Raw genomic sequence first — 22,960 nt, 5'->3', positions numbered from 1 at the left:
CAGTCATACATTTATGTAAATAAAAACAAAACATCATCTTCTTTCAGCTGTTCCCGTTAGGGGTCGCCACAGCAGATCATCTGTTTCCATTTCTTCCTGTCCTCTGCATCATGCTCTTTCACACCAACCGCCTGCATGTCCTCTCACCACATCCATAAACCTCATCTTAGGCCTTCCTCTTTTCCTCTTACCTGGCAGCTCCATCCTTAGCATCCTTTTCCCAATATACCCAGCATCCCTCCTCAGCATATGTCCAAACCAATGCAATCTCGCCTCTCTTGCTTTGTCTCCAAACTGTCCAACCTGAGCTGACCCTCTAATATACTGATTCCTAATCCTGTCCATCCTAGTCACACCCAGTGCAAATCTTAACATCTTTAACTCTGCCACATCCAGCTCTGACTCCTTCCTTTTTAACAATGCTACCGTCTCCAACCCATATAACATAGCTGGTCTCACTACCCTCTTGTAGACCTTCCCTTTCACTCTTATTGGTACCCGTCTGTCACAAATCACTCCTGACACTCTTCTCCACCCATTCCACCCTGCCTGTACTCTCTTCTTCACCTCTCTTCCACACTCACCATTACTCTGAACTGTTGATTCCAAGTACTTAAACTCATCCACCTTTACCAACTCTACTCCCTGCATCCTCTCCATTCCTCTACCCTCCCTCTCATTTACACACACATATTCTGTTTTAGCCCTGCTGACCTTCATTCCTCTCCTCTCTAAAGCATATCTCCACCTCTCCAGGGTCTCCTCAACCTGTTCCCTACTCTCACTGCATATCACAATGTTATCTGCAAACATCATAGTTCACGGGGCCTCCTGTCTAATCTCATCTGTCAACCTGTCCATCACCACTGCAAATAAGAAAGGGCTCAGAGCTGATCCTTGATGTAATCCCACCTCCACCTTAAACGTATCTGTCACTCCCACTGCAGTCCTCACCACTGTCACACTACCCTTGTACATATCCTGTACCACTCTTACATACTTCTCTGCCACTCCCGACTTCCTCATACAATACCACAACTCCTCTCTAGGCACCCTATCATGCGCTTTCTCTTAAGTCCACAAAGACACAATACAACTCCTTCTGACCTTCTCTGTATTTCTTCAACAACACTCTCAGAGCAAATATTACATCTGTAGTGCTCTTTCCTGGCATGAAACCATACTGCTGATCACTAATCATCACCTCCCTTCTTAACCTAGCTTCCACTACTCTTTCCCATAACTTCAAGCTGTGACTGATCAATTTTATCCCTCTGTAGTTACTGCAGCTCTGCACATCACCCTTATTCTTAAAGATAGGTACCAAAACACTTTTTCTCCACTCCTCAGGCATCCTCTGACTTTCCAAAATTTCATTAAACAATCTGGTTAAAAATTCCACTGCCATTTATCCTATGCACCTCCATGCTTCCACTGGTATGTCATCTGGGCCAACAACCTTTCCATTCTTCATCCTCTTCATAGCTGTCCTTACTTCCTCCTTGCTAATCTGCTTCACTTCCTGATTCACTATCCTCACATCATCCAACCTTCTCTCTCTCTGATTCTCTTCATTCATCATCCCTTCAAAGTACTCTTTCCATCTACTCAACACACTCTCCTCACTTGTGAGTACGTTTCCCTCACTGTCCTTTATCACCCTTACCTGCTGCACATCTTTCCCAGCTCTGTCCCTCTGTCTAGCCAATCGGTACAGGTCCTTTTCTCCCTCTTTAGTGTCCAATCTCTCATACAACTCTCTACATGCCTTATCCTTAGCCTTTGCCACCGCTCTCTTTGCCATGTGCCTCTTCTCCTTATACTCATGTCTACTTTCATCTCTTTGACAATCCCACTTCTTCTTCGCCAGCCTCTTCCTCTGTATACTCTCCTGTACTTCCTCATTCCACCACCATGTCTCCTTGTCCTTCTTCCTCTGTCCAGATGTCACACCAAGCACCTTCCTAGCAGTCTCCCTTACTAACTCTGCTGTAGTTACCCAGCTATTCGGTAACTCTTCATTGCCTCCCAGTGCCTGTCTTAACTCTTCCCTGAACTCCACCTCACAATCACCCTTTTTTAACTTCCACCATTTAATCCTTGGCACTGCTTTCACACTCCTCCTCCGCTTCTTGATCACCAACATCATCCTGCAGACCACCATTCTATGCTGCTTAACTACACTTTCCCCAGTCATCACTTTACAGTCCCCAATCTCCTTCAGACTGGCCCTCCTACATAGGATATAATCCACCTGTGTGCATCTTCCTCCACTCTTGTACGTCACCCTATGCTCCTCCCTCTTCTTAAAATACGTATTCACCACAGCCATGTCCATCCTTTTTGCAAAATCCACAGTCATCTGACCGTCTGCATTCCTCTCCTTAACACCATACCTACTCATCACTTCCTCATCCCCTCTGTTCTCTTCACCAACATGCCCATTGAAGTCCGCTCCAATCACTAGTCTCTCACCCTTGGGTACACTCACCACCACTTCATCCAACTCACTCCAAAATTTTTCTTTATCAACCATCGCACACCCAACTTGAGGAGCATATGCACTAACAACATTCATCATTACACCATCAATTTCAAGCTTCATAAACATCACTCTATCAGACACTCTCTTCGCCTCCAAAACACTCTTGACATACTGTTCCGTTAGGATAACCCCTACCCCATTTCTTCTACCATCCACACCATGATAGAACAATTTGAACCCACTTCCTATACACTTGGCCTTACTTCCCTTCCATCTGGTCTCTTGCACGCACAATATATCAACCTTCCTTCTCTCCATCATATCAGCTAGCTCTCTCCCTATACCAGTCATACTGCCAACATTCAAAGTTCCTACCCTCAGTACTACACTCCTAACCTTCCTCCTCTCTTCCTGCCTTCGGGCATGCCTTCCCCCTCCTCTTCGGCCAACAGTAGCCCAATTTCCACCAGCACCCTGTTGGCTAACAGTACTGATGGCGGTCATTGTTAACCCGGGCCTCGACCGATCCGGTATGTAATTATGAAAAGTTCTCCGCATCAGTAATTTTTGGCAGAGGTTTTACGCCGGATGCCCTTCCTGATGCAACCCTCCCCATTTATCCGGGCTTGGGACCATCACAAAGAAATTTTCAATAGGAAACATTGTACATCAGATGTAATCTTCTGTACAGAACATTACATAGCTCATTCAGTTCATGCCTTCCCTTAAACCTCAATCCTCCTCTAAAGTATTGTTCTGCGTGTATTGTTCCCACAATTCCCATTTTTTATGTAATTTGCTCCCACCATTTTCTAAACCTCCCACTTCCAGTAATGTTACTGTAGTCACTACTTCTAGTATGGTTGATTTAGGCTTTGACTTACATTCTTTAGTATTTGCTTTTTGACAACACAGGAATGAAACTCGGCAAGGCCTTACTATGTCTGGTCAATTCCAAATCTGTATCACAGCTCAAAAAATAATTTCCTTTGTTACACAAATTTTCTCACTTAGTATTTCTGACCGAGTAGTCTGCAGGGAATTTTAAAGTCTGCCAGCTCATTACACACTCAAAAATATGTTCCCTGTTACTTCTTTGTTCCCCATCACACCTCCAAGATTTACAATCTACCTGATGAAATTTTTTTTCTGGTTTTATCAAGTACAAAATAATATCCTGTATAAATAAAGCCAACTTTTCCTGATTAACATACCAATTATATCCTTGAATTTCTGAGTTCCTTGTTTTCTTTGCCAGTGATTCTAAATGTAATGCAAATAACAAAAGGGAAATACTACACACCCTCCTGGGTTGTGATGTGGCTAATCTTCTTGATAGTATCTCTTGGCCATATGCTTTTAATCCAATAATTTCCATCCCCCTCTTTCCTATTCCCAAACCTATAAGTTTGGGTCATCTGATTCAGTCTTATTTCTTCTCTGCCATGTGTTTTTGGCACAAAATAGCTTTACCTGCTGTAATAGGGTATCCTTTTCCATGTTTGCTTCTTCTTCTTATAATGGATAAGTTATTGCAGATTATCTATCTAGTTGCCCCTGTGTGTGTGTGTGTGTGTGTGTGTGTGTGCGTGCGTGTACACACACACATATATATATATGCGAACACACATACATATATTATATATATATATATATATATATGCGCACATATATGTATCTACATATATATATGCGCACATATATGTATCTACTCCACTTACCCGAAAAACCAAATCGCAGGCATTCCCTTCACCGAGATAAATACACCGACAAACCAGAAGACCGACATCCGGAACACCAACGTTCCGACCTGAGGTAGGTAACCGCTTGGCTGTCCCAAAAAAAAAAAAAAAAAAAGCTAAACCCACACCTCCCCCTAACTAAATATACCAACTCCAAGATCGCACTACCGCAAGGGTAAGGGGCAAAGTTCAACAGGATGGCTAAGCAGTTACATACCTTGGGTTGGAATGCCAGTGTTCCGGATTTCTGGTTTGTTGGTGTATTCGTCTCGGTGAAGTGAATGTCAGCAATGTGTTTTTTCAGGTAAGTAAAGTAGACCTATATATATATATATATATATATATATATATATATATATATTTATATATATTTATATTTATATATATATGTATGTGTGTGTATATATATATATATATATATATATATATATATATATATCGTCTATGAGGAAACAGCCTAGGTTTGGAAAATTTTGAGGATACAAGATAAAGGTGGAAGGTTGTCATAACTGTTAAGATATTTACCTTAGAGACACAAGGTACAGGGTTTGATTCTCACATATCATAATTGGCTAGGCTTAAAATGGCGCACAAGGGCAGTTGGGCTAGAAATACTCTATAAACTTATGAAACCTGGATAAACTTAAAGCAGTTTACAATTAATTATAATCCACCATACTCAGTATATAGTAAATTTCAATTTTTGTGGAGAACAAATACTTTGATATAACTACAGCTGCAGCTGTCCAACACACTACTACATTAGTTTTCAGCATCTGTGAATAAATGTTAAAAATTGTACAGTTCTTTCAGGGTTGAAAATTGATTATATTGGAGCTGTATAAAAGCATACAAGTTGTATGATGGGTCATACTGCTGCTACTGATTTATACTTTATGGGGTCTCCATGTATATTCTTTTGATAAATGTTTCAGTGTTCCGCAAAGAATGGCATCTGATTTGTTTGGGGAAGTAGTGAGCCTTGACTGGCATGTAGAGTGGTGAACCTCCCAAGTGCTCTGGGAGGCTTAGGGCTACCTGAGCTCCAGAAATATACTAGACTTGTGAAGCTGAGGGTGTTATAGTGTAGTCTGTTCAAAAGAAAGTCATGCCTACAGAACCTGATAGATTTCTTTAAAAAGGTCACTAAGACAATGGATGACAGGAAGGCTGTGCATACTGGCTACCTCTAGATCATGCTAAACCATTTGACAGAATACCCCACTAAAGCATTGTCAGCAAACTTATGGAACAAGGCATAAGCCCATTTATAACACGCTGGATAGTAGTTAGCTCACAGGTAAGACCCAAGAGGTTAGTAAAGAGTCCACCTCTACAAAAAGGATGATCACCAGCTGAGTCCCTCTGTGCTGGGCCCGCTCCTCTTTGGCAACCACTTCTCAGAGGTCAAAGCCAATGTCCAAGGCCTCTGGCTGACCAAGTTCACAGATTGCAAACTTAGAGCAGTCATTGAATTCTCCCAAGAAGATGACACCGTTCAGGAAGGTCTGACTCAGACAAATGCTTTGTGCTAAAGCCATGGCTTAAAACTCAGTGTGAAAAAATGCATTATAGTACCTTTTATGAAGTAGACCACCCTGGGTAAGCATTCCATCAGTTTAACACCTCTAAAAGTTGATTCACTAGTCTGAGTTGTGGGAACTAATATAAACTGTAATGTAGCCTTTGATCAACATGTGTCCAAAGTAGTAAGAAAATCCTTTTATGCTGCTCAACTTGTAAGTGCATGGCATCTAGGTCCAGAGAAGTTATCGTACCACTGTTCGGGGCTCTCATCAGTCAGTTCATAGAGTATAATGCCCCCTTTGGTCTATACCTGACCAGACACATGCAGCAACTGAAATGTCCACAAAGGTTCCTTACAAAAAATACAGGGACTAAACACAATGCCCTGTGCTTATTGTCTTAAAGCACAATTTCTTTACTCTGTATCTTACAGACTTCTGAGAGATTATCTTTGCCTGGTGTACAAGGCATCCCTGGACCCTGTTTTGATGAACCTTTTGCACATCCACAAAACAAACTGCATCAGCACTACTAGATCCAAAGACCTCAGTTTTGCTTGCAGCATTACTAGGATATGTTGGAAAGACAGCTACGTTTATCAGAGAATTGCCATTCTTTGGAACAGGCTTCCCATCCATGTGAAGCAGAGTTCTTACCTAACCCTATTTAAGCTCAACTTGGACCGATGGATGAGTAACTGGAAATTCACCCCTGGTCTGGTGGCTTTGTCTTTGATGGACAGAGGCCGTCAGTAAATCACTACTTATATAAATCAAATTGTGGGTTACATTAGGTGTTGCACGGCTAGGCTTATAAGGTCCCTAGTGGTTGTTGGCTTAGTATACACCTGTGAACCTATAAATCATCTTACACGCGTACGAGAGTGAAGAGTTCTTCCAGCAGTTAAAAGCATGGAAACCTGGTAGAGTGGACTATGCTCATTGGAGTAGGAAGTGATGAAGATAAAAAAAATGGTCAATGAAGGGGATAGACACAGAAGAGTGGTTACACTAGATTTTGCCCTAGAGGTTGTGTGATAACTGGAGACTTGATAAAGCTATATCAGACAGAGATTATTGGAGCTTTGAGTGTTGAAATATTGGAAGCAAATCTTGGAGTGCTTTTGTCACAGGAAAGGATACTAGAGAAATATGGAAGTAGCTGAAACCAGAATAGGATCTGTAAAGTAGTTAAGAGAGTATTCTTTGGATTAAGATGGTCACATGTAAGGGAGCAGGATATTTCTGTATGGTTGAAGTGGATAATAGAAGTGTTCTTAAAGAAGATGTACTGATAGCACAGAAAATAATTGTACAGACATCTTGGGGGGTGGGGGTGGCTGCAAATTAGCATGACATTAAAGCAGTGACAGAGAGGATTGATGGCCCCGAGATGTGCATACATAATCAAGACAATTTAGGTTTTTGGTGGCAGTGTCTTTTTAGTAGTTCCACACGTTATTAAGGTTGGTTAGAATGTTTACAGAGTTACATGTGAGTTGTTGGACCTGTGAGGATGAGACTTGTAAGATTAGAAATACATTTTCTGGGACTGTTCATGATTGGAGGCCCTGAAGGAAAAACAGAGTAGAATATTTAGGAAGATGTGGAATGAAGAGGTAGAGATAACCCTTTATTTTTTATTTTATTTCAGAAGAAAGTGAGAGAAAGTGTTTCTCATAGAGCTTTGCTAAATGTATTTATGCTGTCCGGTAAAAAAGCCACAAGAAAATGGAAGACAAAGGGGAAGATATTGTGAAAATAATGAAGTGTATATGTAACCTAGAGATAAAAGTAGATGGTGAAGTGATCAAAGAAATTAAGAATAATTGGGCGCCTTGAATTTTAGGAAGTAGGAAACTGACTTATTTGGTTAGCTGGGGTCTTGGTAATGCAGAATACATGCTTTTTCTCTTAGAATGTCTGTGTTTTTGGTAGAATATTGAGCATACTGACATTCTGTAATCTACACTGGAAAATAGAACTTTAAACACTAACTGTATTGGAGACTACTGTTCTCTAGCACTGTATTAATGTACAAGGAGAGCCCACTAGAAACAAGTCTGCAGCTTCATGGCAGCATATTAAACCACCCTGAAGCACTAATGGGGAAAACAATGACCACTATCTTGTTTGTATTCACTAAAAGAAGCTGTGTAGTGAATGTCAAATTAAAAAAAATAGAAAAAAGGCAAAACTCAAGTTAAGAAAGCAACTTAACATCAATTACAAAGATGTGCCTTTTTCTGAATTTTGTTTTTTCTGAAATGTGCACAGTCAAGAAAGTGGGTTTAATTGCTGGGCACATTTATCTGTGTGTACATGCATGCATGAGTATGTTTATCGGAGTTTTTGTATATGTATGAGAGACTGTCTACCTGCTTATGTAACTGACTGTGTTTGTTTATACATGCAGACTTTGCTAAGTATTTACATAATGTATATTTTGAATGTGACATACATTATCCAACAATTACATATTTCACAGCAGCTTTGAATCATTAGGCGGAGGAGCTGTTTTACATCAAACATATAAAAATAACCGTATTCTAATAATAAAACAACTACAAAGCAATTTATCACATATCCCATTTTCTAAAAGCAGTCACATCTTACAGTGTAGGCGCTAACAAGGAAATAAACTTTCCCAGGGTGTGGAGACCCTCCCAACATATGGTGTGGAGACCCTCCCAACATATCCCTTTTTAAATGCATCTGTTTCTTTACAAGTTTTGGATAGTAACATTTTTTTCATGGTTAAGTAAAGTGAATTGTTTAAAAAAGTGAAAAACTGTCTCATAGCATTTAACATATTCTGACAGGTCATTACCTGGGGATGAAAGCAGTGCTAAAATTAATAGTTTGTCTGTGCATCTTTAACATATTTCTAAGCAGTTGGTTTTGTCATTTTCACAGAGCAAAATCCTGGATAGAAGAGCAGAAGATGGGTGCCTTCCTTAGTGTGGCTAAAGGCTCAGATGAAGCTCCTATCTTCCTAGAAATACACTACAATGGAAGTAATAATTCAAATGAAGACCCCTTGATTTTTGTAGGAAAAGGAATTACCTTTGACAGGTAATCTATAATGCATTTGTAAAACTGTAATGTATATTAATTCAAGGTGTTTGTCCATCCATCCATCCATCTCTGTATCCTTGTTCTGAATCATTTATGTGGTGATGGTCACAGTGTGGTAGCAAGGTGATAAGGACACACACTATACTTGCCTATTCCACAGCAACAGTCTGCAGCTCAAGTCTGAATGATCCCCAGATGTTCTCGGGTAGGCTGGGAGCTAAATGTCTGCTGCATGCCATAGGTCTGCCAAGAGGCCTTTTTAGTTTTATTAATGGCTTAAGCCAGCTCACATGACTCCTGTGAGTTAGGAGAGTAAGAAATGTTGTCTAATATGTGTTGGGATTACTGCGCTGGTCGTTCTGTTGCTGAGTGAACCCAGCAACTTGAACCTCATATCTTCTGCTTGTGCCCCTATTCTCATCTTTTCCATTACTACCCAGTGACTGTGACCATTGGTTAGGATGCGTTATAGAATGACCAGCAGGTTAAAAGATTTGTTCTCTTTGTCCTGTAACTCGGCTCTCACTTTACCGCCACAGTCCAGTATATTTCCCTGCAGTACTGTCACTTCTGTATCCAACTACTGGTCACTCTAATTTATGAAGAAGTTCCCAAGATGCTTCTCTCCTTGATGTGGTGGCTCCCCATACCACCCACTCTCAGAAAGCAGTCCACTATTTTTTTTTTTTTAGCTTTACTATTAAGAAAATACTGGGCTGTGATGTTGTTTCATTGTGCAAAATACCTGGGGGAAACCAGATTCTGGGTTGTGGCTGAAAATGGTCTTTTGGACCAGCCTGTTTTCCTGTTAAACAAATGTAAATAAATAATTTAATTAAATAAATAAACCCATACTCTTGCTTTCAATGGTTCTGACACAAACTTTCTCATTATTTATATACATACTTACTTAAGTATTTTATCAGAAGCTTGCTATAAGCCTGTTTTGCCTTCCATATACCAATTTGGATTTTTACCACATGTGGTCATCCAGTTTGATTTGAAAAATTCCAGGGTACTGGTTATTTTGATGTCTTCTAACAATGTGCTACTCATACTGGCTGTCCTGTCAATTAACTAATTTTTTGTCTGTGTAGTAGTCTTTGAAGCATGGTAGCATATTCTTTTATAAGTATACCAGAATTTGTTTTGATGTTCTGCATTTGTATGACACAATCATTTCTGAATACCTTAGTGTCATATTCCCCCCTTGGTCTTCTGTATGCATATTTGTAAGCATCCGTAGTTGTCAGCCTTTGCAAATAACGGTGGTGTCATATTTTTTTATAATTTTTCACATACCTCCTTTGAGTTTATTGTTTGTATTTGGTATACTTGAGTTTATTGTGACAAGAATGAAAGTCAGTCATATCCCAGATTTGTTCATCTCTTGAAAAGCGGTGTCAGTGTATTTCCCTTTCTACATGCTGTATGCCTCAGGATAAATGCAGTAAGACTATCCTTCCATGTAAGTTGTATTAATGTATGTCTTCCTTACATCACGTTTGCAGTATTCCAATAATGATGGGATATTTTGCTAAGGTAACTTAATGTCAGGTCAGCATAACAAAGCAGTGGTCCCCCAAACAGATAAGGGAACACATCAGTGTCAAAGAAATTAAGGTCTTAATTCAAACCCTTCAGGTGTTTTCTCATCTGTGAAGCTCAAGGCCTCTTAGGATTTTTAGACAGACATCGCAGTTATGTGACACATCAACAAACAGTGTTGGGGGAGACACTAAGTCTTACCAGGGGGGCAAGCTAGGGGATCTAGCTATAAAAGCAAATCTGTCCATACAGGCTGTTTCTATTCCTTCTGAAGACAATGTTCTTGCTGACTCTGTAAACAGATCTTTGGAAAATCTTTAGGAACTGATGTTAAGAGAGCGGTCTTCCTGGACGTAGTCCAGAGATGGAGAATCCCTCGGGTAGATCGGTTTGCCTCTGCTCAGAGCAGACAGCTCAAACTGTTTTGCTTGAGGACTCCTTGTCCCTAGTACTGGAGGATGGACGCCATGCTCTTCTGCTAAAGAGAGAACACTTATTCTCCTTCCTCTAATCCCAAAAGTTATACTGAAGATCCAATGAGATAAAACAAAAATCTTGCTGGAGACTCTTTTTTTGGCCCAGGTGCACTGCTTCCCCCTTCTAGCCAGAGGCCTTCACTTCAAGTTACCCCACAAAGTGGACTTAAGTCGCACCAAAAAGGGTCCCTTCATCCCAACTTGTAGACCGTCAACTTGACACTGCGAATAATAGAATTTTGATTCATTTTAGCCACCTCTTTTGTGAGGAAGTGCTTCAGGTGCTCTGGGAGGCAGGAAAACCTACCACTATCTGGTGTCTTAAGAAAAAAATTGAACCCCCTTCAGGTGGGTTCCCTACAGTTTTATCCTGTTGTGTAAGCTACTGAAAAAGTTGACTAGTCTATTCCTCTATCACAGCACACGTATCCACTATTTCTGCCAGAATGCCACTAAATCCCCCCTTACTATCCAGGATTTAAGTCAAACAGTTTCTAAAGGGTGTCCTTCACTTGAATCCACCTAGTAAGGATATTCTAACCCCTGGCATCTCGATTTTGTATTGGAAAAAATTAACTTACCAGCTTCTGAAAACATTGGATGTTCTTCGTGTTTCACTGTTGCAGTCGTTACATTTGGGTTATCTGCTTGCAGTTAGCCCTCTGTCGGCCTGATTATCAAAGTCTTGGGTCCTGCGTCAGTTGCTGTCTCATCTTCCATGACGTCAGGTAGTCAGGGGTATAAAGCATGCAGCCTACGCCATTTTATCAGTCTTTCTTGCCGTGCGGTGCCCGAAGCAGAAGCAGTTTGCAAGTGCCGATCGGCCAACTTCTGAAATTTTCATTTTCGAGTTTCAGAACTGAAGTCTTCAACTAAAGCTAAGTACCCCATTGGGGAAACTTTTTCTTGCTCCTTACCAATGTCAGTAAAAGTTAATAATTGCATTACTTGTGGAAAGTAAATACCTCATAAAGATTTTCATTCGTACTGTATCCCTCGCCTAGGCCCTGACCACGATGTACCTTGCTGTTGGTTTTGTGCTTTATTTAATCAGCGCACTATCCGTCATCGGTATATTTTTGCCTCTAAATATTTTGGTTCTCGGTTTAATTATCCAGAAATGTCATTGGTTAGCCACCCGACTGTCAGGATTCTGAAAACACGCAAAGATAAAGACAGAGACGGGCCGCCGAGTTCCAAAACTGCCGACGACGCTTCTCCTAAGCCAGTCGCCAGTTCGCCCCGTACTCAGTGAGGTGCTTTTGCAGCCTCTGATGCTTCTGATTAGTAGGCCTCTACTGAGACCCATTCAGAGTCCGGTATGCCACAAGATGCGTCAACTATGGAACTCTCGGATGTCTCTACCTTGGATGGGTTCGGAGCCGCTGTGCAGGCACTTTCTTCTGAGGGTGTATTCAGGCCTACAGACTTGCATATTAAACAGACGCCTCCTTCTTCACTTAGGCCTAAATCTTGAACCATGCCTAAAAAAACAACGCCCAGACCACATGCTCAGGCCTCTATGCCTAAAACACAAACTATAAGAATGACTGAAGATCTAATAACTCTAATCGGGGGAAGCCAACCCCCCTCCTTCTAAGAGGCCTAGGACTGAAGTTGTTTATGAATCTTCTGACCAGGATTCTGTTTTTTCTGATTCTTCTGGTGATCTGGATTTGCTCTTACCTATTTATGAGGATTCTGATGAAGAGGACTCTATTCCTTCTGCTTCCCCTCCAGAGGATTTTTATTTTGGTGAAACCTTACATACTCTAAGGGAACATTTCCACTGGGAAAGCCAGGATTTTTCTGATTCAAAAAAGAGGCTTAGGGATTTCTTACTCCTACCTCAGCAAAGGCCTTTAGCTGTTCCTCCTGTATTAGACATTGTTGATGATGCTTTTTCGAAATCTAGTTTGGCCCCTGATTCCTTGCCTCCTGTTCCCAGAAAACCTGACCGATATTACAGGGTCCCCAAGTCACACAAGTTCCTTTTTAAAAATCCTGTTGCGGATCCAAAGACCATTTCACAGGGGCCCAAGGGCATTAAGGCTTCTACTGCTAAAAATCCTACCCCTTCTGATAGAGACTCCAGGGCGCTGGATAGATGGGGTAAGAAGGTTTACACTTCTGCAACCTTGGCCATTACGGCTTTAAACTGCCAGTTTCATATGTTAAAGTATCAGTAACATGTTATTGGATTGCTTAAACAGAAAATGATGTTGATTCCTGATTGTGTGGAAAATAAAGAATTACAGGATTTAATGCATTCTGCTGAACAGGTTGGAAAACATACTTTGCAATGTGTATTTGATTCATTAGAGGCCTCTTGCAGGGCTGCTGTTACTGGGTCTGTGCTCAGAAGGCATGCTTGGCTTAAGGAGCAATCTTTGCCTGATCATGTTAAAGCTAAATTGTTGGATGCGCCTTTAAATCAGGACTGCCTGTTTGGCAACAAGGCTGAGGAAATTCTTGAAAAAATGGAAGATAAAGCTAAATCTATGCAAACTGTTAAAGATTGCTTACACGTTCAGCCTCTTAGATTTAGTAGGCACTGTCCCTTGAAGAATTGGCCCTTTCCAGCCCCTTCCAGGTCTTCTCAAGCCAAACCCAAACACAGCAGAAACCCCAGGTTTCAGTCCCAGGGGACACACAAGACTAAACAGTGGGCGGTTTCCACACCCAAATTAGGGAGTAGTAAGACTGCCCCCTATGGAAAACTGTCGCAATGACTTGTTTAAAATTTTCAAGCACTTCCTAACTGAATGCACCTTTAGGCGGAAAGATTGGTCTGCATGCAGAAAACTGGGAACTCATTATCCAGGACAAATGGGTTTTAAATATAGTGTCCCAAGGATACAGATTTCACTTCCACACCTCACCAACACCAAGCGGGTGGCCAGATCTACCCCCAAATCAGTGGGCAGAGGCCCAAAATCAAGTACACTCTCTTTTAAGCATGGGGGCTATTCAGTTGGTACCAGAAGAGGAAAAGGGACAAGGTTTCTATTCAAGACTTTTCCTGGTACCCAGAAAGTACAGTACATGGCGTCCTATCCTGGACCTTTCCACTCTAAATACCTTTCTGGTGATTCCACAATTCAAGATGCTGACGCTTCACCAGCTGCTGCCTATGTTAGGCAAAGATGCATGGCTGGCAACACTAGACTTAAAAGAAGCATACCTGCATATCCCTATAGGGAGTCTTGCAGAAGATACCTACACTTCAAAGCAGGCTTCATGCATTATCAGATCTCTGCACTGCTCTTTGGCTTATCTACTATGCCCAGGGTATTCACAAAGTGCCTAGCTCCAGTCATTGTATATTGCAGGCAAAGAAGTATTCAAATATACCCATACCTGGATGATTGTCTAATTCAGGCAGAAAGCCAGGACATATTTTTGAATCATCTGGCCTTTGTTCAAAGGGTATAGACTTGTCTGGGGTACACCATAAACGAAAAGAAATCACACCTGGTACCCTATCAACAAATTATATTCCTGGGGGCAAACTTGAATACAACTTCCCAGATGGCTTTCCTCACACCAGAGAAACGGATTCTTTTGACAACCTACTTCAAACAGCTGGCCACAAAAGCACAGCTATCTGCAAGGCAAATACTGCAAGCCTTGGGGTTCATGGCCTCCTGCATTCTTCTAATTCCATACGCAAGACTGCATATGAGGAAATGGCAATGGTATCTCAAAAGCATATAGTGTCAACATTCAGAGGATCTAGAAGCAATGATTCCCATCATACCTTGCCTACGCCTAGAGGTCCTTCGGTGGGCAGAGGCCTGCTACCAAAACAAGGGACTACCATTTACACTAACCCCTGCCACCTAAACCTTGACAACAGACTCATCAGACTATGCATGGGGGGCTCACCTGGCAGGGAAGTGCATTCAGGGCAAATGGAACCCAAGTCAAATGCACCTGCACATAATGTTAGCTGTACAGAATGCTGACAGCCTTCAAGACCACATTCTTCCAGGACAACTAATGGTAAAGACGGACAACACCGTGATCATGTGGTACATAAACAAGCAGGGGGGTACCCATTCTTGCCCCCTCTGCAGACTAGCCATGGCATTGTGGAACACGGCCTTGAGCTGCCAAGTGAATCTACAAGCTCAATTCCTGCCAGGAAAACTAAATACACTGGCAGATGGACTAAGCAGAAACCTTATGGACCCACACTATTGGAAACTGGAACTAAGGATTTTCAACACGTTGACAAGAAAATGGGGGAGCCCAGATATAGATCTGTTTACCTCCCCCCAGAACCATCAGTTGGACAAGTTTTCCACAAGTATTCCCCACAAACTAGCTTGGAAAGTGGATGCTGTATCCTTCAGCTGGAAAAATTATCAGTTTATACCTTTCCTCCTCTGCCTCTGCTCTCCAAAGTACTACTAAAGATTAAACAAGACAAGCCAAGGACAATCTTAATTGCACCAGACTGGCCACAACACTGGTATCCCCTCCTGCGCAGTGTGTCACGCTTGGCCCCATGGCACCTGCCTCAGACTCCTTCCCTGTTGTCTCAGCAGGAGAACCAGATTCTGCACCCTCAGCTGCAAACCCTGAACCTAGCAGCTTGGCAAATTAACTAATCTCTCCTTTACCACCCCTCAGCAATGATGGATATCAATTTGGAGACTAGGAGGCCTAGTACTAGAAAATCTTATGCTGCAAAATGGAAAAGATTTTTCACCTGGAATCAATCTCAAGGGATGAGTGCAGCAGTGCCCAATTTGCCTCAGATTCTACAATATTTGACAGAGATGTTTCATAAGGGCTTGTCCTTTTCCTCCATTAAAATTCATGCCTCAGCCATTTCAGCTCATTATAACACAGAGCCTCCCCTCTTCTCTCACCCACTGCTCAAGCAGTTCCTCAGAGGGGCCAAAAATTTAAGGCCACCCAGGAGATCGCCAACTCCTGCCTGGGACCTTAACTTTGTCTTGGAGAAACTCACTCTTCCTCCTTTCAAGCCGGCTGTTACTACAGATTTAAAATTCCTTTCCTGGAAAACAGCTTTTATTTTAGCAATCACTTATGCAAGACTGGTATCTGAATTACAGGCCATTATGGCAGTGGAGCCTTTCATCATCTTTCATGCGGACAGGGTGTCCCTCAGAACCAATCCCTCCTTCATGCCCATGGTGATATCCAGTGTGGCTCTTAATCAGTCCATTCATTTGCTTACCTTTCTTCCTAACCCACAGAATAAAGGGGAACGGATACTGCACTCCTTAGATGTGCACAGACAACTTAGATTCTACTTGGACAGGACTAAACCTCAAAGGAAATCTGAACAGCTGCTGGTGGCATTTGCTGCAGGGACAGAGGGGAAGCTATTTCAAAGCAAACCATTTCAAAATGGATAGGCCACTGCATTCATTTCGCTATAAGCACCATGGAAAACCTATCCCACAGGGCATCAGACCCCATTTGGCCAGGGCTGCATCTACTTCTACAGCCTTTCACAGGGACTTGCCTATAAGGGACATCCTAGAAGCTGCTACCTGGAGTTCTGTACATACTTTCACCAAGCATTATCATTTGCCCATTTTCTGTAAATCTAGAGCTGGTTTTGCCTCTGCAGTCTTGCAGGTCCTTATAGCTGGTCCTAATTCTATTTAAATTCCTCCACCCAACCTTAGCTTTGGGAATCTACCCAAATGTAATGACTGCAACAGAGAAACATGAAGAACATAGTACAGTTGTATACACTTACCATAAATGTAGATGTTCAAGTGTATTCACTGTTGCAGTCCGGGTTACCCTCCCTCCAGCCCCCTGACTGATATCGTCTATACCACTATTCTTGTTTACTATGCTTAAAGCTTTCCCATTATGGGGGCACCTGACATCTAGGACAAGAAAAACTGATAAAATGGCATCGGCTGCATGCTTTATACCCCTGACTACCTGACATTATGGAAGATGAGACAGCAACCGACGCAGGACCCAAGACTTTGATAATCAGGCCGACTGAGGGCTACCTGCAGGCAGATAACCCAAATGTAATGACTGCAACAGTGAATATACTCGAACATTTACATGTATGGTAAGTGTACACAACTATACTTTCTGCTTCCCTAAGGTTTTGTACATACAAAACTGTTTTACTGGTTGCCCTTACCTCTGGCAATAGGGTTTCTGAGTTTCAAGCCGTTATGACCCACTCCTCTCCCCATCTTCCCTTTCTCATCTACCTTAAGGATAGGGTTTCATTAAGGTATAATCTTACTTTCATGCCCAAGGTGGTAAATTAATTGTTTTTCAACCAGGCTCCATATATAACTATACACTTTCCCTATCCACTTTGCAGGGATGAGAGACTTCCCCACTACCTGGAGGTTCCCAAACAGCTTAGATTCTACCTTGAAAAAACTGAAGACATTAGGAAAACAGACCAGCTTTTTGTTTTCTTCCAGGAAGGCAAGTTGGGCAACCCTGTTTCAAAAGAGACTATCTACAATTGGATCTCAAAATCCATTTCCTTTTGTTATTCCTTCCATGGCAAATCCCTGTCTTCACCCGTTAAACCCAACTCCGCCAGATCATTATCCTCTTATGGTGCCTTCTTCAAAGGCATTGACTCCACAGCTAATCTGAAAGTAGCTACCTGATCCTCTGTACACAACTTCACAAGACACTACAGAACTTCCTTTGCCAGATCCATATGCTTGGGATTGGTAAACGGCTCCCTCATCTCTTTCCCATCCACCCTGTCCAGCCTTTAAGCTTTGAAAATCCTCCATCTGTACTGAAATACTGCAGCAGTGATCCTAGAAGTACATAGTACAGTAGTGTAAGAACTTACTATTGTCACTGTTACAGTATTGCATCACCCCCCCCCCCCCAGTTTAGCATGCAGTTTGCTACAGGATGTTCATCGTGCATACAGTTGCAGTCATAACAGATGGGTTCTCCTGCCGTCAGGCGGGTCCTCGGTCGGCCGAATTCCAAAGTCTAGGTCCGGCGTCTGTTGTTGTCGCTTCTTCCCTGACGTCAGTGTGACAGGGGTATAAAAGAACCAGCCGACGCCATTTTCTTCAGTCTTTCTTGCCGCGCGGTGCCCGAAGCAGAAGCAGTTCACAAGTGCCAGTCGGCCAGCTCCTGAAATTACGAAAATTTTGCAAGCGAAGTCTTCTTGAAAGCTAAGTACCCCATTGGGGAAACTTTTCTTGCCTCAGACCGATGTCAGACAAAGTTAATAATTGTATTTCATGTGGGAAGCAAATACCGCATAAGGATTTTCATTCCCTCTGCATTCCTTGCTTAGGTCCAGACCACGACGTCTCGGTCTGTCGTTTTTGTGCTACATTCAACAAACGCACCATTAAGCTTCGGGCGGAGTTCACCCAGCACTATTTTGGCAAAAAAAATAACTACATTATGTCGTTGGATACTCTGACTCCAGTTTTGTCTAAAAAACGCAAAGATAAGGACCGACACACGAGGTCCATGGCCTCTACCGACACCACGCCAAAGCCAACTACAGGTGGTCCGGTTCTCAGCGAGGCGCCTACGCAGCCCCTGCCTACCGACTACAGATACCGAAGCCACTCTCGGTGGTGAAACTCAAAATGTAGACAGGTCTGCCTCCTCTCAAGGTGTCTTCAGACCTTCCTCTTCTTTTTCCATCAAGGCTTTCACTAAGTCTAAAGCAGCCATGCATTCTAAGAGACAAGCTGCACAGGGCCCTTCTCCAGGCCTCATGCCTAAAAAACAGATGCTTAAAATGGCTGAGGATTTAATTACTCTTATCAGGGGTTCTCAACCCCCCCCCCCCCCGGACAAAAGGCCCAGAGTGGAGGAAGAATCCCTCTCCTCTGACCAGGCCTCCCATTATTTCAGAGCACTCTGATGAACAGGAACATTCTTACTCCCCTTTTGAAGATTCTGATGCAGAGGAGTCCATTCCCTCTGTCTCCCCCCCAGAGGATTACTCATTTGGGGAAACCTTGCATACCTTAAAGGAACACTTCCACTGGGAAGGCCAAGAGTACTCTGACTCCAAGAAAAGGCTTAGGGATTTTCTCTTGCTACCTCTGCACAGGCCTCTGGCTATACCTCCTGTCTTAGACATACTAGATGATGTGTATTCGGAGACCTGCCTTAACCCAGGCTCTTTACCTCCAGCCCCAGTCAAGCCTGACGGGTACTACCGGGTTCCTGACTCGCACCAATTTTTATACAAAAGCCATGCGGCTGACCCAGAAACTATCTCACAGGGCCCCAAGCGAATTAAGGCCTCCACTGCTAAAAATCCATTACCTTCCGAGAGAGATTCCAGATCTTTAGAAAGGTGGGGAAAAAGGTATACACCTCGACCACCTTAACCATGAGGGCATTAAACTGCCAGTTCCATATGTTAAAGTACCAACAGTTTCTGTTATCACAGTTGAGAAGCAAAATGTCACAACCTGAACAACCAGACTTGAAGGAGTTGCAGGATTTGATGCATAGTGCAGAACAAGTGGGTAAGCATACCTTGCAATGTGGTTTTGATGCTCTAGAGACCTCATGTAGAGCTGCTGTTACAGGATCAGTCATACGTAGACATGCCTGGCTCAAGGAGCAAACTTTACCAGATCATGTCAAAGCTAAATTACTAGATGCCCCTCTACAAAAGGATGTATTATTTGGTGTTAAAGCTGAGGAGGTATTAAAGAAAATGGAGGAAAAGGCTAAATCAATGCAAACCGTGAAAGATTTTCTACAGGTACAACCTCCACATTTCAGTAGAAATTGGCCTTCCAAAAATTGGTCCTTTCCAGCCATGGACAGACCCCAAAGAGGTAGATACAGGCGCCCGAGGGGCAGAGGGCAATCTCAAGGATCGTTTAGAGGCAGACAATGGCAAGCTCTTACACAAAGAGGTGGTGAGGATAGTTCGCAGCCATTCAGAAAGCAAACCCAATGATTTTCCCCTTTGCATGCCAAGCAAGGCTCAAATGGCAGCACCCTTAGGTGGAAAACTGGCATTATTTTCGAAAAATTGGCATATTGTCACAAAAGACAAATGGATCCTGGACATTATAAACAGAGGCTACAGATTCCATTTTCACACCCTTCCAAAAATAAGAGGCATGCCAAACCTGCCACACAATCAAAGGGCAGAGGCACAAAGACAAATTTCAGATCTCATGGACATGAAAGCTATTCAAGAGGTACCTACTCAAGAACAAGGTCAAGGTTTTTATTCCAGACTATTCCTGGTACCAAGGAAGGGAAAAGATTGGAGACCTATTTTGGACCTATCCATCCTAAACACATTTTACTCGTACAAAATTCAAGATGCTCACATTACAGCAGCTTCTTCCCATGCTGGGCAAGGAGTCTTGGCTGGTAACATTGGACCTCAAGGAGGCATACCTGCATGTCCCAATCAGACAAAATTGCAGAAGATACCTCAGATTTCTTGCAGGTTCAACCCATTATCAATTCTCTGCATTGCCCTTTGGCTTATCTACTGTGCCCAGAGTATTCACGAAATGCCTGGCATCAGTAATTGCCTACTGCAGACTTCAAGGGATACAAATATACCCATATTTGAACAACTGCCTGATCCAATCGGACAGCAAGCGCATACTTCTGAAACATCTGGCTTTTGTAATAATGTTGTTGAATTCTCTGGGATACACAGTCAACAAAAAGAAATCAAGGCTAATACCCTCTCAGAAAATAATTTTCCTGGGTGCCAACTTGGACACAAACACCCAGATGGCCTACCTCACGCCAGAGAAACAGGGGCAACTAACTCAATACTTCAGAAAACTAGCAAATTTCACCAGGCTGACTGCAAGGAAAATCCTGCAGGCTCTGGGATTCATGGCATCTTGCATCCTACTAATCCTATGTGCAAAGCTGCATATGAGGAAACTTCAATGGTACCTGAAAAACCTATGGTCTCAACACAGCCACAGTTTGGAAACAATAATACCACTAATTCCATGTCTTCAAAAGGAATTTCTGTAGTGGGCTCAAGCATGCCAAACAAACACAGGTCTCCCATTCTGCAAGCCTCAAGCAAATCAAGTCATCACAACAGACGTCTCGGACTACGCCCTGGGGGGGGGCGCATATGACAGATCGGTGCATTCAGGGCAAATGGTCCCAAAAAGAAAAGCACCTTCACATCAATAAAAAAGGAAATGCTAGCAGTAATAAATGCTATTATAGCTTTCAAAGACCTTCAGCATCCAGGTCAACTATTGATAAGGACAGACAACACCACAGTAATGTGTTACATAAACACGGAGGAACCCATTCATACCCCCTATGCAGGCTGGCCATGTCACTTTGGAACATGGCTCTGGAATTACAAATCGAACTTCAAGCACATTACTTGCCAGGCAAGGAAAACATGCTGGCAGACAACCTAAGCAGAAATATGACCGATCCACACGAATGGAAGTTGCATCCTCAAGTTTTTACAGAGATAATTCAAGCATGGGGAAGGCCAGACATAGATCTCTTTCTCCCACAAAAATCACCAATTGACAAAATTCTGCTCAAGGACTTTTCATCCACAGGCCTGGAGAGTGGACGCTCTCTTTCAGTTGGACAACAATGACAGTTTATGCCTTTCCACCTCTTCCTCTGCTGCCCAAAGTTCTATTAAAAACCAGAGCAGACAGACCAAAGATGATTCTCATTGCTCCAGACTGGCCAAGACAGCACTGGTACCCACTCCTGAGGAGCCTGACGCATTCTCCACCATAGACCCTACCTCTAATGCCTCTTCTTCTGACTCGGCACAGCTTCAAAACTCTTCACAGTCAGCTGAAAACACTCAGTCTGGCCGCATGGAAGATTCCTTAACTTCACAACAGACCCTACTCTCCAAGGAGGTGCAGGATGTCATTTTGGAGGCCAGAAGGCCGTCTACTAGAAAAGCTTACTCCGCAAAATGGAAACGGTTTTGTGCCTGGAATGAGAAAAGGGGCCAGAATCCTGGAAAACTGAATTTACCTCAAATATTACTGAGCTGCTAAGCAGAGGACTTTCATTCTCCTCCATCAAAATCCATGCCTCAGCCATTTCTGCAGAATACAACACTGATCCACCTTTATTCTCTCACCCCCTCTTAAGACAGTTCCTCAGAGGGGCTAAGAATATAAAACCCCCAAGGAAACAACCAATACCTGCTTGGGATCTCAATTTCATTCTAGAAAAGCTAACCTTGCCTCCTTTTGAGCCCGCTGCCTCAACAAATTTGCAATATTTGTCCTGGAAAACAGCCTTCCTTCTGGCTATCACCTCAGCTCACAGGGTATCGGAACTACAAGCCCTCATGGCTGTGCAGCCTTTCATCATTTTCCATTAGGACAGAGTTTCCTTACGAACCAACCCGTCCTTTATGCCAAAGGTGGTATCCAGGGTAGCTTTGAATCAGGCTATCCACTTACCTACCTTTTACCCTAATCCTCAAAACAGAGGGGAGAGACTACTACATTCCTTGGACATCCACAGACAGCTGCGCTATTATTTGGTCAGAACAAAGCCTTTCAGAAAATCAGAACAACTCTTTGTGTCCTATGCTATAGGAGCTCAAGGGAAGCCAATTTCCAAACAGACAATCTCAAAATGGATAGCCCACTGCATACGCTTTTGTTACTCTTTTCATGGTAAAACTGTACCTGCAGGCATCAGATCTCACTCCACAAGGGCCACAGCTACCTCTGCAGCTTTCCTCAGAGGAGTTCCTACCAAAGATATTTTGGAAGCAGCCACTTGGAGTTCTGTGCATACCTTCTCCAAGCACTACCACCTACCATTATACTCCCAAAACTAGAGCAGGCTTTGCCACTGCAGTCTTGCAGGGCATCCTGGCTCCTCCTAGTTCCACCTAGTGCCTACCACCCCTTTTTAGCTTTGGGATTCTACCCATCTGTTATGACTGCAGCTGTATGCACGATGAACATAGTACAGTTTTGTACCTACCATAAATGTAGATGTTCGAGTGCTAATACAGCTGCAGTCCAGGTTTCCCTCCCTCCTTCCCCTCTTGGGACAGGCCTATTGGCTAACACCTCCTCATACAACCTGATTGGGGTATTCATTTATGGTGTATTTGCTTGCAAC

The 22,960-nt window shown here is 42.8% G+C and overlaps 1 protein-coding gene across 4 annotated transcripts in view; it reads left to right on the top strand.

Moving 5' to 3' along the window:
* LAP3 (leucine aminopeptidase 3) overlaps positions 1-22,960 on the top strand; it is a 528,883-nt gene that overhangs the window by 260,427 nt on the left and 245,496 nt on the right. For all 4 annotated transcript variants that reach the window (XM_044062186.1, XM_044062189.1, XM_044062188.1 and 1 more), the window contains exon 7: positions 8,670-8,828. In XM_044062186.1, coding sequence (XP_043918121.1) covers positions 8,670-8,828 — 159 coding nt within the window. The remainder of the gene's footprint in view (positions 1-8,669; positions 8,829-22,960) is intronic.

This window comes from Protopterus annectens, chromosome 2.part1 (genome assembly GCF_019279795.1).
Source record: "Protopterus annectens isolate FY-2018-M chromosome 2.part1, PAN1.0, whole genome shotgun sequence".
In the NCBI taxonomy this organism is placed as follows: domain Eukaryota; kingdom Metazoa; phylum Chordata; order Ceratodontiformes; family Protopteridae; genus Protopterus; species Protopterus annectens.
The sequence above is the reverse complement of the archived record's forward strand: the minus strand, read 5'-3'. Positions and strand labels throughout refer to the sequence as shown.